This window comes from Chaetodon trifascialis, chromosome 14 (genome assembly GCF_039877785.1).
Source record: "Chaetodon trifascialis isolate fChaTrf1 chromosome 14, fChaTrf1.hap1, whole genome shotgun sequence".
In the NCBI taxonomy this organism is placed as follows: Eukaryota; Metazoa; Chordata; class Actinopteri; order Chaetodontiformes; family Chaetodontidae; genus Chaetodon; species Chaetodon trifascialis.
The window spans coordinates 24,061,820-24,075,002 of record NC_092069.1 but is presented as its reverse complement, the minus strand read 5'-3'; the positions used below and the strand labels follow the sequence as shown (position 1 = coordinate 24,075,002).

Genomic DNA, 13,183 nt, shown 5'->3' with positions numbered 1-13,183 from the left:
ACACATGTTTGTATATGTGTACATGTGTGCACGTGTGTACATATATATGTATGTACATATGTGCACATGTGTAAGTTTGTGTACATATGTTCAAGCATGTATGTGTACGCATGTATGTACACACATACATTTATAAGTACACACACATATGTGCATATATTATGTATGTACACATATGTACATACATAAATATGTATGCGTATGTATACATATGTATGTATGTATGTATGTACGTACATGTTTATGTATGTGTGTATATGTATGTGTGCATATGTAGACATATGTTTGTATATGTGTGTGTGTGTATGGATATACATATGTGTCCATGCATGTATGCATGTATGTATGTATGTATGTATGTATGTTTGTATGCATATGTGTATGTGCATACATACATGCATACATACATACATGCATACATACATACATACATACATACATACATACATACGTACATATGTACATGTGTACACATACATGGTATTTGTGTATGTGCATATCTGTACATGTATGCACATATGTATGTATGTACATATCTGTACATGAGTATGTGCATGTATGTGTGTACATATGCATTTGTGTGTACATGTATGTATGTATGCATGCATGCATGCATGTATGTAGGTGTGTACAGTATGTACACACCTACACACACACACATACATACATATCTATGTACATATGCATCCTTATATACATACAAATTTATGTCGACATATACAAACACACAAGTGTATACATACGTATGTATGTATGTATGTATGTATGTATGTATGTATGTATGTGTGTGTGTGTGTGTGTGTGTGTGTGTGTGTGTGTGTGTGTGTGTACATACGTATGTATATACACAGGACAATAAAAGCTACGCACCCTCGCGAAAACAAAACAACAGTCATCCTGGAGCCCTTTGGTGCAGACGTCACGGACCCACCCCCATCCTTTTGTACGCTTTCTTTTGTTTTCTCGGGTAGAACAACGTCTCAATGAGCAGGCAGCTGACTACATCTGCTGCCTCAGTAGCAGCAAGACTTTCAGTTCAGTCGAAAAATCAATCCTCTTCATAACGTAAGCTGTTTGCACCTTTCTCTCATAATGTCATCTAAACTAGCACCGTACGAATTTTCCTCCATCTCGTCCATTGCGGTTTTCACTTCCTGCCCTCCGTCTGAATTTAACACCACATGACTGCAAACAACCTATCAGCAACTAGTCACAGCAGCGAGGAGTTGACTGCAAACTGTGGAAAACAGCGGCTTCTTTCAGAAAAGAGGAATAAACTTTTTTTTTTCAGCCAGGTGTCACTTCCTGTTTCAGTTTATCTCCGTCACACTGAGCCTCCTGCAGTCGGAGGATGATGCAGACTGTTGAAACAATCGCTGTGAGGACCTCAGGCGAGAAGACGGAGTTTGGGCTTTTGGCCCTTTTTTAAGCTTTCCCTCTGGAAATAAGTAAGTGGCCTAGTTCTCCATTCAGCTTGTGAAGTTTATTTATATCTGTTGGCGGATTATCAATTATGTTATCTACAGACTTTTTCCCATTAGGAGCCAAATGCATGGAACAAATTTCCTTAGCCTGCAGTGAATTATATTATTTATAATTTCCCCTCATTATTAAAATCAGACTCACTGTGTGTATGTTTAATGCAAAACTGGCTGTCCACATTAAAATTTATGTTCAACAATTTAATAGTTGTTTCCTTTACTGCTTCGTTGTATGGGCTACATTAATGCTGTTTACAGAAAGTGTTTATACTGTGATGAAACGGCTCTGAATTGTGATCACATTTAGAGGTCTGTGATGCCAACTAAAGCTTTCAGAACACCCCGAGACCGCTGACATATATACAGCATATTCATATAGACTATATTTACACATAGCATATTGTTTATTCTTATTAAGTCTGTGTTTACATTTGCAATCATGGTGCAAATAACATTATATGTGTCTTCCACAGGTCTGTCTATCTGCACTCATCCTGTGTTTTCTTTCTTAAACTAACTTATGTAACACACATTCGTTTTCATTGTTGTTCGCAGCTTGCTTTAATAGTCTTAACTGTTTTATTCTCATTATGTTGTTTGTTTTATGCTCCACTTTGTGTGCTGAGTCCTTTCGCTGCCGCAAAGATCTAACGATCCCTCAGGGATCAATAAAGTTCCATCCAATCTGAAAGTTTCAAAGCGTCTTTCATTCACTCACTTCAGCTCTTTACGTGACGAACACTCGGCGGGTTTGTCTTTAGCGAGCAGCGGAGCCCGACCCACGTATTGACTTCATCACTGAATGCAGCCTGTCACAGAGCGCGTCACAGACATGTTTCACTCGTACTTACCTTCATTTGACTCGTCATGGCCAAAAACTGCAGTTTTTATTGAGTGTTTGTGTCCAAAGATATAACTGGGTATTGAAGCTATTTTTAAAATGTATGGTTTCATCTGTTTTATGACATTTTAGGTTTTACTCTTCGTGTTTTGTAATGTGTTTAGTTTTTTTTCTTGTTCTGTTTTTGTCTGGAACGGTACTGTATAAATAAAGTTTATTACTATTATTGAACTCACAAATTCATTATCAGTCGATCTCTGATGGTTTCTCGTAATTGATCAGCTGTGGTTTGGACTGTCGCATGCAAACATCTCACACCCAGAAACTGGACATAATAAGCTGCTGTTAAGTGAATTTTGTGCATATGATAGCAAACGGACACGTTCCCTCCATCTCAGTTCTTGTCTGACTGACTCTGCACCTGACGCCGCCTGAATTATGCAGATAATGTAAATCCCACCCGTCTGCTGCTCCCTGCAGTTAAAACAAACACACCCCCAGTTATCCGCAGTACCTCGACCCAATTCTGAGTGAGTCCGTCTCCATTAGCGGCTCTCTGTTTGGAAGAGGCTGTAAATCACATTTTCAGCCGTCCATCTCGTCTCACCTGAGTGGGTATCTGTGCTCTCAGAATGTTCTGCTCTGTTTCCATGGAGACGCCCGGGGGGGTGGTTGCCAGGTGCGGGCTCTGGTTGTCCGTCACCGGACCGGGCATCCCGGGCTGGCTGGCGTCCGTTTTCACATCCGATCCGTTCCCAAAGGCCAGGATGGCATTTTCTAGGAGAGAAGAGCAGCAGAGGTCAGCGTTTAGAGGGACACGAAGCCGCCCTCGTCATCCGAAGGCGAGAAAAAGTTCACAATCAGCTTTCACATCACCTCCAGCTTCCTATTGCTTTTTACTGCCGCATGGCTCTCTGTAACATGATTGGTCACTTTATAATTATGCACTGGGGGATTGCAATTACAGCGTGGTCATGGCACACGAGGACAACTCAACCTTTCAGAGTGAGTCATCGGCCACTGAATGAGTGACTGTACTCTCTGAAACATGAATTTCAAACTGCATTGGGCAAGACTTTTTCAATAAAAACACACCTACTGTTAGCCGCTATCACTACGTGGTGCTGAAACAAACAAGAGGCCTTCATGTTTTGATTCATTCATTCAGCAAAAATGAACATTTGAGTGTGTACACTTCGCCGGTCACAGAATTGAGGCATCCACAAACATAAAAACTCAAACTCTTAAATGCCACAATCACAGAAACGTCGAAACTGCCGTCACAAATGTACCTTTCAGTCTGAATCGGCTAGCAGGCAGCTACCGCTCACAGCGCTAACCTATCCAACCACCTCATGCCTCATTCACATGTAAGGAAACACCCAACATTATCGTCATGAATGTAAACAATGAACACGACATTTGTTAGCACTAACAGCTGTCAAGCTAGCATGTTAGCATTGGGTAGCATTGGCTGCACTTTCTCTGCTAATAGCTAACTATAGCTGTAGCAGTGTACAGGCAACGTTCCTCACAGGTAAGCAGGTCGACAGGCAGGTCAGGCATCCAGTCATTTCATTGGACGGGCTTATTACAGGCCTGCAGCAGCCACAAATACTGGATATTTATCTTTGGCTTTTGGTCAGAGCGTTTGATTTTTTTAATGCTGTTGGGATTATAAAGAGAATTTCAACAAATATAAGAAAAAGTGCATCCAAAAATACTTTGGCTTTCAAGAGAAAAAATACTAACTGTCCCTGAGACAGCAGCGAGCGCTCATCCAACCACAGAAAGCAGATTTCTGAATAATGGAAGCGCCGATTTTTCATATTTATACATGTTGTTGGCTTTCTGGGCCACCAGTGTACGAAACTGCCTAAAATGAGTAACATGTTATTCATGCCTGGGAGTTCAGATGAAATATGTTATTCCTAAGGCAGGAAGTGCTGCAGTCAGCGGCGGTGAACGCCGTCTGCCGTCAATGAGAGAGAAAGGAGTGTTGTGTGAGCAGTCATTCACTTTCTTATACACAAAATGCCAAAGGATGATGGGAAAGCCTCAGTCAGCGGCACATTGAATCTTTGGTTTTAATTACAGAAATCTGCTGCAAGAGCTGCTGCAAGTCAGACATAACGCAACTTGACTTAATGGCAAATTTGAAAGGCAAAAGCAGAACTCTGGTCAAAATATAAAATAATGAACAATAATGAATAATGAACAGCAAGTTACTTTTTTTGAGTCCATTTCTATTCAGCAGGCTGGCTGACTGGCTTACCGAAATAGCTGTGGGGTGGCAGACTTGAACAATTCCCAGACACTGAGTCAGTTTGACTCACTTCTGACCTTCCTGCTGGTTTTCAACACGAAGCCTTGATCGAAATTCAACCTCCCATTCTCACTTATGTATATAGAGAATTATATGTAAATCTAACGCTGTGCTGTTGTGGAAAGAATGGAAGAAAGTTTTATAAGTCATAAGTTACACTCACACACACCATTATTACTCCTTTCAACTGCTAATGTGAGACAGAAGTCGTGAGAAGTAATAAAGTGTTGTTAGAGCGGCGTGGTGTGTGTCAGAGAGACTGACAGCATGTCGACCAAACAAATGATCTGTGAGCAGAGTCGTAGTACAAATAATAATAATGCAGAATGTGAAACAGTGACAGAAAGAGCGTCGACTGAAGGTGTTTGCCTCCCGATGAGGCGTAAATCTCATCTTTGTGTAAAGCACCAATGGGCTCGTGACTGCCCCCTGCAGCCGGAGGGCAGAAGACGCCCACGATGGTGAGAAGCACGGTCACAGCAGCTGATAAAGATCGAGAGTTATCTCATGGGGCCCTGGTTCTGGAAGGAAAAGCCACATTGATTTTAACTATAGACAACATTACGTGACTCACAATTGGAGCACCTTTCCAGTTTCGACTGGCTTGAGATTCTGCTGGTCGAATCATCAGTGTAAAAAATTAACAACTGTGTTAGAAAATACCTTTGATCCAAAGCCAAAAGTACATGAAAAGTTTTATTTTTAAAGTTAACTACGACTCCCAACATGCATTTCAGCCAGAAGCATCCAATCAACAAGCTTGTGAATTCTGCTAAGCTTAAGTTTATGAACAAAAAGGACGACGTTCTCCTTTACTTTTCTACTTAAAGCACTGTGGTGGAGACGGCCCCAAACATGTATGAAAACCACTAATGAGAGAGTGATTGTGAGTTTAGGGAGTGTAGCTGTGTGGATGTGTGGGAGCGCACAGGTGAGCTGTGCTAATTAAGCTGTGTAGGTTAAGGAATAACAAAGCATTTTGTTAAATGTAATCAGACCCTGCTCAGCACTTAATTTGATCAACACGAATGTGGGTGTGTGTGAGCTGACATTTCTGAGAGAGAATTGAGAAAATGTTTTTTAACTACAGATTGCAATAATTCTTCTTGCTGTTTATGTTGTATTTAAACCGCCGTTTGAAGAATTTTGAGCCCTTGATTAGTGTTCTTTAATGTGCCTCTCTTCACACAAACACACACTGCTGCTGCTCTCAGTGAGTCCTGCATCCCACAATAACAACCCCTTCAATCAACCCCATTGATCAGCTGAGTCAAGCTAACAGGATGGTCAGACAGCAAGTCCAGAATCCTTTGGGGCTTCATTTGTTCGAGACACCTGTACCTCAAGATGGATGCAGCTGTAGAGCTGAAGGTCCTGATGATTCAGATGAAAGTTACACACAATGTTTGATTTTACGCACATTGATTGATTTTAAAGTAAGGTTTATTTCATTTTAATTCTATGAATTATGCTGCATAGTTTTCATATTTCCAGTGCTTTCATTCACTGAGTGAAGACCAAGGACATACACTCTCAGACCCTCTCAACCCGGCAGGATTCTGTCTTTAGTAAAATATGAACACCTCACATAAGGTCACGGGCAGCGTAGCCTCGACGCACACAAACCATAGATAACTGCTAAAAGTCCTCAACTGCAATAATAGAAGCAGCACACTGAAATGAATCATATCATTCTGAAATACTAATAATTCATCATTAGAAACGAGTGAGTGCACTAGAGGCTAGAATTTTTCAAAATAAACTGCAAAACTTTTTTATTACGGACACATCTATTATGTGACTTATACAATAAAGTTGTGAAAGAAATTGCTGTCTTTGATGCCGTATGGTAGATAAAACATGATAAAGTGCCTGCTACGGTGGCCCAATATGCAGAAACTAGTTCCCTTCCAGTGGAGAAAACGTCATGAAGTTCGCCCTGTGGTTCCCTTCTAGTGGAGAAAACAGCATAGAGTGCTCTCTATGGTTATCAGATCAAGTGCTGTTTATGGAGGCCCAGTGTGCAAGAAAACATGAAGCGCCCCCCTGGGTGCCCTTCCAGTGGAGAAAATAAGACCAAGTGGCCTTTGTGGTGGCTCAATGTGCAGGAAAACATGATGAAGTGCTTCCTGTGGTTCCCTTCCAGTGGACAGATCACACGTAGAGGCTTTCTTATGCTCATTTCTTACATGAACCAGTAAACGGTAAAAAAGGAATTCGTTCCCCGCGTGTTTTTTTTGGCAGTGCATGGTTTCTCTATTATTGACAGCATGGAAAAGAAATGCATGTATCAGTGATACTTGGGAATAAAGTTAATTCAATGACTACTGAATATGGCCGACATCATTGGTCAAGGGTGGTAAACATCGAGTCCAGCCTACAGGAAAAGAGACTGAACACATAAACACTGATGGCTTCAGCAGTACAACAGCTGAGTCACAGCATCCAATCACCAAAGAATGGCGATGTAAAGTAGATTTTGATTTGCCACCCGGCAACAGCAGCGAACAATTACGCTCAACAAAAGCACCAAAATTAAAGTTCTGTCATCTGTCTGCCGCTACCAGCAACATTTTGTGAAATCACGAGCCATCTCTCCGCTGTCAGTTCAAAGCACTTTGCAGAGCTAATTTAATTCCACCATGTTCCACCAGGTTATAGTTTAAAACTTTTGGAGCATATTTGATGGATGCTGATGCGAAGATGGTGGAAAGGCTCAAAGGCAATGCGAACGGTGCGGTGCAGCAGGCAGGATCCACCATCCATCTTTATCACTCATGTTTATACTGTATGCACAAAAAAATATGTCATCGCTAAAAAGAAAGCGCCTGACAAGTTTCCATGTTGTTCCTCTGAGAACGTGTCTCATTTTATGTGACTTTATATTCCTACTGCACTTCGATTTAGAGGAAAATATATCAGACGTTTTATTCCGCTGCTCTTATGTGACGGCTACAGTTTCACAGATACAAACTAAAATGATGAGTGTAAACTGACACACACCTAAAGATTAAACTGAATATAATGCACTTAAAGTTCACTGCAAGCAGCCGCACTGTCAAACCTCTGCTTACATTTATTCCCTAAAAAATTCAGTAACAATAACACAAAAAATGGAACATTTGATAATAATTTACCAATGAAAGTGGCCGGTCTGCTGCCTCAGGACTTTCACTTAAAGCTGCACTAATCACTATTTGTATATAACCACTTTATGACATTATTATGTTTAGCATTTCAGGGCTCATGTAGTGAATCATCACATTAATCTGCACTTTAAATTCATGCAGTAACTGATGTTTTGGCCCACTGAGGGCAATGGAACGAAGCTGTGAACACGACATTAGCATATTATCACTTTATGTAACTTGCTAGCAAACAGTGGCCTGTTTAGAGTTCCCTGTTTCACACGTTAGCTGCTAAATGCTGAACTGTGTTTTTCACCAGCTAATTGCTGTTTGCTAACATTGTGTTTTTTGACCTTTATTCATTCAGGAGTTTCACTGTGAGCGCATTCACACAGTTACACGTTCACACCTGGAACAGCTGCTCAGTACAACCAGTCTGATCTGCAGCCACTGAGCAGCTCCACTGGAGCCGAGGGGGCTAAGGGCCTTGCTCAAGGGCACCCCAGTGGTGGTAATAAAAGAAGGTCAAGTGCTGCCTTTTGACTTTGCCCACCCAAATTTAACCTGCTGGTAGCAGGAGGTAAACTGATGACCAGTAGGGAGAATTGACGCGGGTAGAGTACAGAAGCTAAGAAATGAGCTGAAAGAAGCTTAAAACCCTGTACCTTTTATATTAGATTAGATTAAATTATTAATCTAAATATATTGATCATAGCTGCCTTAAAGACTCTGTTTGTTTATCAGCCGGGCTTCTAGCAGCAGCAGGCAGCCATTTTTCACATTTTTCTGATAAACCTGCTATTCCCTACCTGCCCAGCACCAAACAGACAGAGTTAGAGGCTAATCTTCACGGTTTATACAGCAAACTTGTTCTGGCTAGCGTGTGTATTTGCTGCAGGTGTTGCATCATTTACGATGATGACTGCAGGAAAGTGACTCTTCAGAGATCCTTCCTCCTCTTTCACAGGCGTTAAAGGAACAGATGGTCAAGTTTGGATGCAATTCGATTAAATAAACAGATGCTTTGGATGTTTCAGGTTTGAATCCTCACCTGACTGACAGATAACAGTTCACGCCTTCGATGTCAGCGTTGAAAACAAAGCCGAACGAGCCTCAGCTGTTAATGTTTTCAACCTTTTTCTTTGACTTTTTTAGCATCAGAGTAACAAAAAAGAAAAGTGACATTGGACTTTAACTTAGTTCCCAAAAAGTAGATTCAAAATATCAGCTAGCCTTTCAGTTCTCCCTCTCTCCCTGTCTGTAATGGTGTGATATAACGATCATCGTGAATATTTAAATGGTCCACTTACAGTAAGTAGACACTGACTGGGAGCAATATTACAGTATGTGCATTCTGGACTATGTATAATTTACAGTCTGGTGGCAGATTTATATGGTTTCATACACCCCAAAGGACACGCATTACATCAAGTTCTTGGATTTACCACAACCAGAATGACATATAACCACATGATGAATTAATATTCCAGCAGCATTCATTTTCATTTGGCTAATGGGTACTCGGCAGCAATTACGTCTGCATGAAAGTCACTTCAATTAAAATATGCTCAAATGAAGATATGAAATGAGAGATTCATTAATTAATATCCCTGGCTCATACTGTGTGATGGATGTGGGAGCTCAGGAATGAAAATCACACCATTATTCCATCTGTTCCCAGCAAAAATCCTCCCATTCCAGAAGCGACTCACTGGTTATTAGTGATGGGATTTCGGAGCCTTCAGTGGAGTGTCAGGGTGTGTCTCACAAACATTGATTTCTCACAGGATCATAAAAAATTGATTCACCCTCCTGAGGTAGGATACCTATGCAAGCACAATCCTGCAGCAATCAATGCGGAGCCTTGACTCGACCCCTCCGCCGGCGCGACACTGAGCATCGCCTACGAGACAGAGGCGGAGGTGGTGGATGGTTAGCCGGCGCGCTCGGTGCCAGCTCTGCAGCTAATTAGGGAATTTGCAAGTTGCAACAGCACAGCGACGAGTCGATAGTGGAGGAAACAGATTGAGCGCTGCTGAATGTGTGTATACATCAGCACCTCGCAGGAAAGACTGCGGACCTGCTAATGGCGCTGTGGGTCATTAGCGTCCGTAGGACAGGTGGGGAAGCGTGCCACGGCGCTCAAAGTGTGCAGTTAGCGCTCGGCAGCGATCCCCTGGCAGGCTGACGGATGAGAGAGGCGAGGGCCGCAACTCCGCCTGCTCGCCGCCGTGCCTCCTCGCCACCCGCCGTCACGCAGAAATGAAGTGCCAATTGATATCTTCAGTGGTAAGCTGTTGTGACAGTTCCTTTGTAAATGTTTGGACACGGCTGTTTAAGCACCGCCATCTCGCATCTCTTTGACTTTTAAGTTTCTCCCTGAGGGCTTTTTTTTTCTTTTTTCACTGACTTCATAGATTCCCTGAAGCCGCACTGCAGCCCCTTCCTGTCCCCAACCTCCCTGACATATTACTGGATACCCCCACTTTTTCTGTTACACTACCAATTTAACTTCCAGAAAAAAATACAATAATTGCAGGAATAAATGAGCTTCACCTCCATCTGTCCTCTCATTTTTTTCCCTGACACACTCAGCTTTCAGAGAACGAAGAAGTCCAGAGCTGCTGTTCTGCATAGCGATGTGGTTATTATGGCGGTGATGAGGAGGTAAGGAAGGGCGACAGCTGTTTCTAAAACCTGAGCGCACTCACTCCTGAGAGCACATTTTTTTCAGCACTTTTCCCCTTCCCCTCTCTGCAAACGAAGGTATTCTTCCCTGCCACCATCCTCTCTGTCCACCTCATTAGTTCGGAGGCAGGAAACCAAATTACGTTCAATTACAAAGTCATCAAAGGCCATCTGAAGTCCTGTCTCAGCAAGCCGGCCCCAGCACACCAGCACAGGGGTGCCCTGCCTGCAAAATAATGCTGAATTCAGTCGCAACAAGATGTAAGCACCAGAAGAGGCCAGGAGGATCTATTTAATTGACGATCACGCTGTCCACTTGTGAAACAGAAGCATTACCGAAGGAGAGGAGAGTCTTTTGGCTGCAGTCAAAATGAGTAACGTTTCTTCTCTGTACGCTGTGATTACATGAGGAACACGGGGGAAAGAAAAGCATTCAGACGCTCTCCCAGGGCGGATTCATTTTCCCAATTATTGGCTCGAATCCAGACTCTCGTTGCCAAATCATTACGCACACTTTCTCCCCAAAATAGAACAGTGGCCTGCCTGCGCCTGGCAAACGAGACTGAACTCCAATTGAGATGAGAGCTGGACATGCGCCGCTGGTCCATGAATCAGCCTCCCCATTAGAAACTTGTTCATCCTTATTATCACGTACTGTATGCGCTGTTTGGCTTCAGCCATTTGCTCAGGCAGGAGGAGAGGACTGCTTATTTCTTTCTTCCTTTCTTTTTTTGCTCAGATGGAGGGAAATGAGGCCAGTCAGTCTGAGGTTTGTTTTTCTGGGTCTCTAAGGAGCTTACAGTAAACAGCACACAGGAGCTGCCTTGGCAAGTCTGAGTCCTGGCTGCAGGATGCACATGAGGAGTTTCATTGAAAAACAAGACATCAATCAAGCAGCTGAAAAACATATGTGACTGCGCTGGGAGGTTCAACTCACTCCAGGATAATGTACATTTTATTGCTAGCCAGATTTGGCTAATTAGAGAACAGAGGCATTTTAACAAATGTCATTATCTGACTGAGCGATGCATGTCAGGTGGCAACTATTCTGTCAAAATAGATGCAGCACGTTGTAACTGCTCTGAAAATAGCTTAAACGCTGTAGTCTTTGTCCCCAGAAAAAACTGTAATTTGCTCTTTTGGGTTTCTCAATGTGCAGGTTTTTCCTGCTGCTTTTAGGTCTTTGCTGTGCTGTGGAGTTTTTTTCTGTTTTAAGAGATTGTCCGTATTAGTGTATTAACGTCTGAATGCTTTCTGAAGGCTGCTTCACGGCAGATGTCTTCTGAAGGGACAGTAAAGGGTTTGGTATGCTTGAAATGAACTCGGTTGCAGGACGGGTCATCCGACAGCATCCACACACAGGAGGGGTTATAGCGGTTACAAACGGCCGCACTCGACGGCCGAGCGAAACGCCCGTGCCAGAGCCGCCTTCAGGCTCCATCACATCCGCCGTCCTGATGCCTCGCTGAGGATTCTGCACGTCTTCATAGTCTCGACTCGATGGATTTGACAAATGGGGACAACGGCGAACACTTTCGACTCGAAGGCTTTCTTGGTGGTACACGGGTGACAGAAGCCGGTGAAGAAAAGTCCACGCCTTCACCTGCTGTCACACCGTTGCACACCCGGCCAATCACTGCATTAAGTGGGCGTGATAGTCTCAGTCTGTTCTGGAAAAAACTGCCAAATGCAGCATCAACGACCCCGACGTCATCTGTGAGGTTTAAGACGACAGCTCACTCTGAATCACGTGGAGGCCTGAGGTGAAGTGATGAGAACTGACTGAGACTTTGACCTGTTGATCCACGAGAAATAACTGCTGCATGTGACTTCTCAGAAACTTTCCAAACTTGATGACAAAATACGGCGTTTGTACCTACATTCAGAGCAGAACACACAAATCTTTTTATCCTTCAATCAGCTTCCAAAGTGACTCCTTTCATCCAGCTCAGCGGACCTTCATGGTCGTGGTTTCAACAATAAACTCTTCATAATTCGAGACCTACCGTCGTCCTGCTTTGAGAAACAACACTGACTGTCGCTTGGGAACGAACAGCAGTCTCCCATGTTAAAATCATAGGTTTTGTTGACCAATCCATCAACGCTGACCTCCTTCCTCTGCAGACGTCATTGCTCTATAATAGCATCACATGACTTCGTTAATCGCTCCAGACGTACAAAAGACACATGCTGTTTTTCTGGGGAGGAAAGTCTCATAAAAACACAGTATGAGGTACTCGTAGGTATTAGTCATATTCCATTATGACTTTTCTATGCTGCTAGGTGATCTCCTTCACGTACTCCCACCAGCACTGACCTGCCCGCCGGGAGCAGCAGCTGCTGGGCGTTAAATCAAACAGCTTTCTGACAAACCCGGAAGTTTGTTGCTCTGTTGACGGAGAATCTGCAGCTGCAGGTTTGAATCACAGACTAACTCATTAAAACTCATTACAGCACGTCAAGTAGTGATCCCTTTGTGCAGCACAATTAATACAAGTGATTTACTGTACGGAGAGTTTGTTTGTGGATTAGCAGATAAAGCTTTGAATGAGTAATAGTGAAATTTTAGATGATTGTTCCTCAGGAATCTTATTTTCTCCTTTCAGTCGTCTCTCTTATTGGCGGTTCTCCTCCGGATGGTTGTTTTTGTGCTTTTGTCTGAGGAGTTGCTGCTTCGAACTGCATTATTATGCTTATTACTGGATTAACCACCAAGCTG

General features: G+C 42.9%; 1 protein-coding gene across 1 annotated transcript in view; it reads right to left on the bottom strand.

The window, feature by feature from the left end:
• The window catches only part of gfra4a (GDNF family receptor alpha 4a), a 125,269-nt gene that overhangs the window by 1,081 nt on the left and 111,005 nt on the right, over positions 1-13,183 (bottom strand). Inside the window, exon 7 of the mRNA XM_070978466.1 lies at positions 2,930-3,099. Coding sequence (XP_070834567.1) covers positions 2,930-3,099 — 170 coding nt within the window. The remainder of the gene's footprint in view (positions 1-2,929; positions 3,100-13,183) is intronic.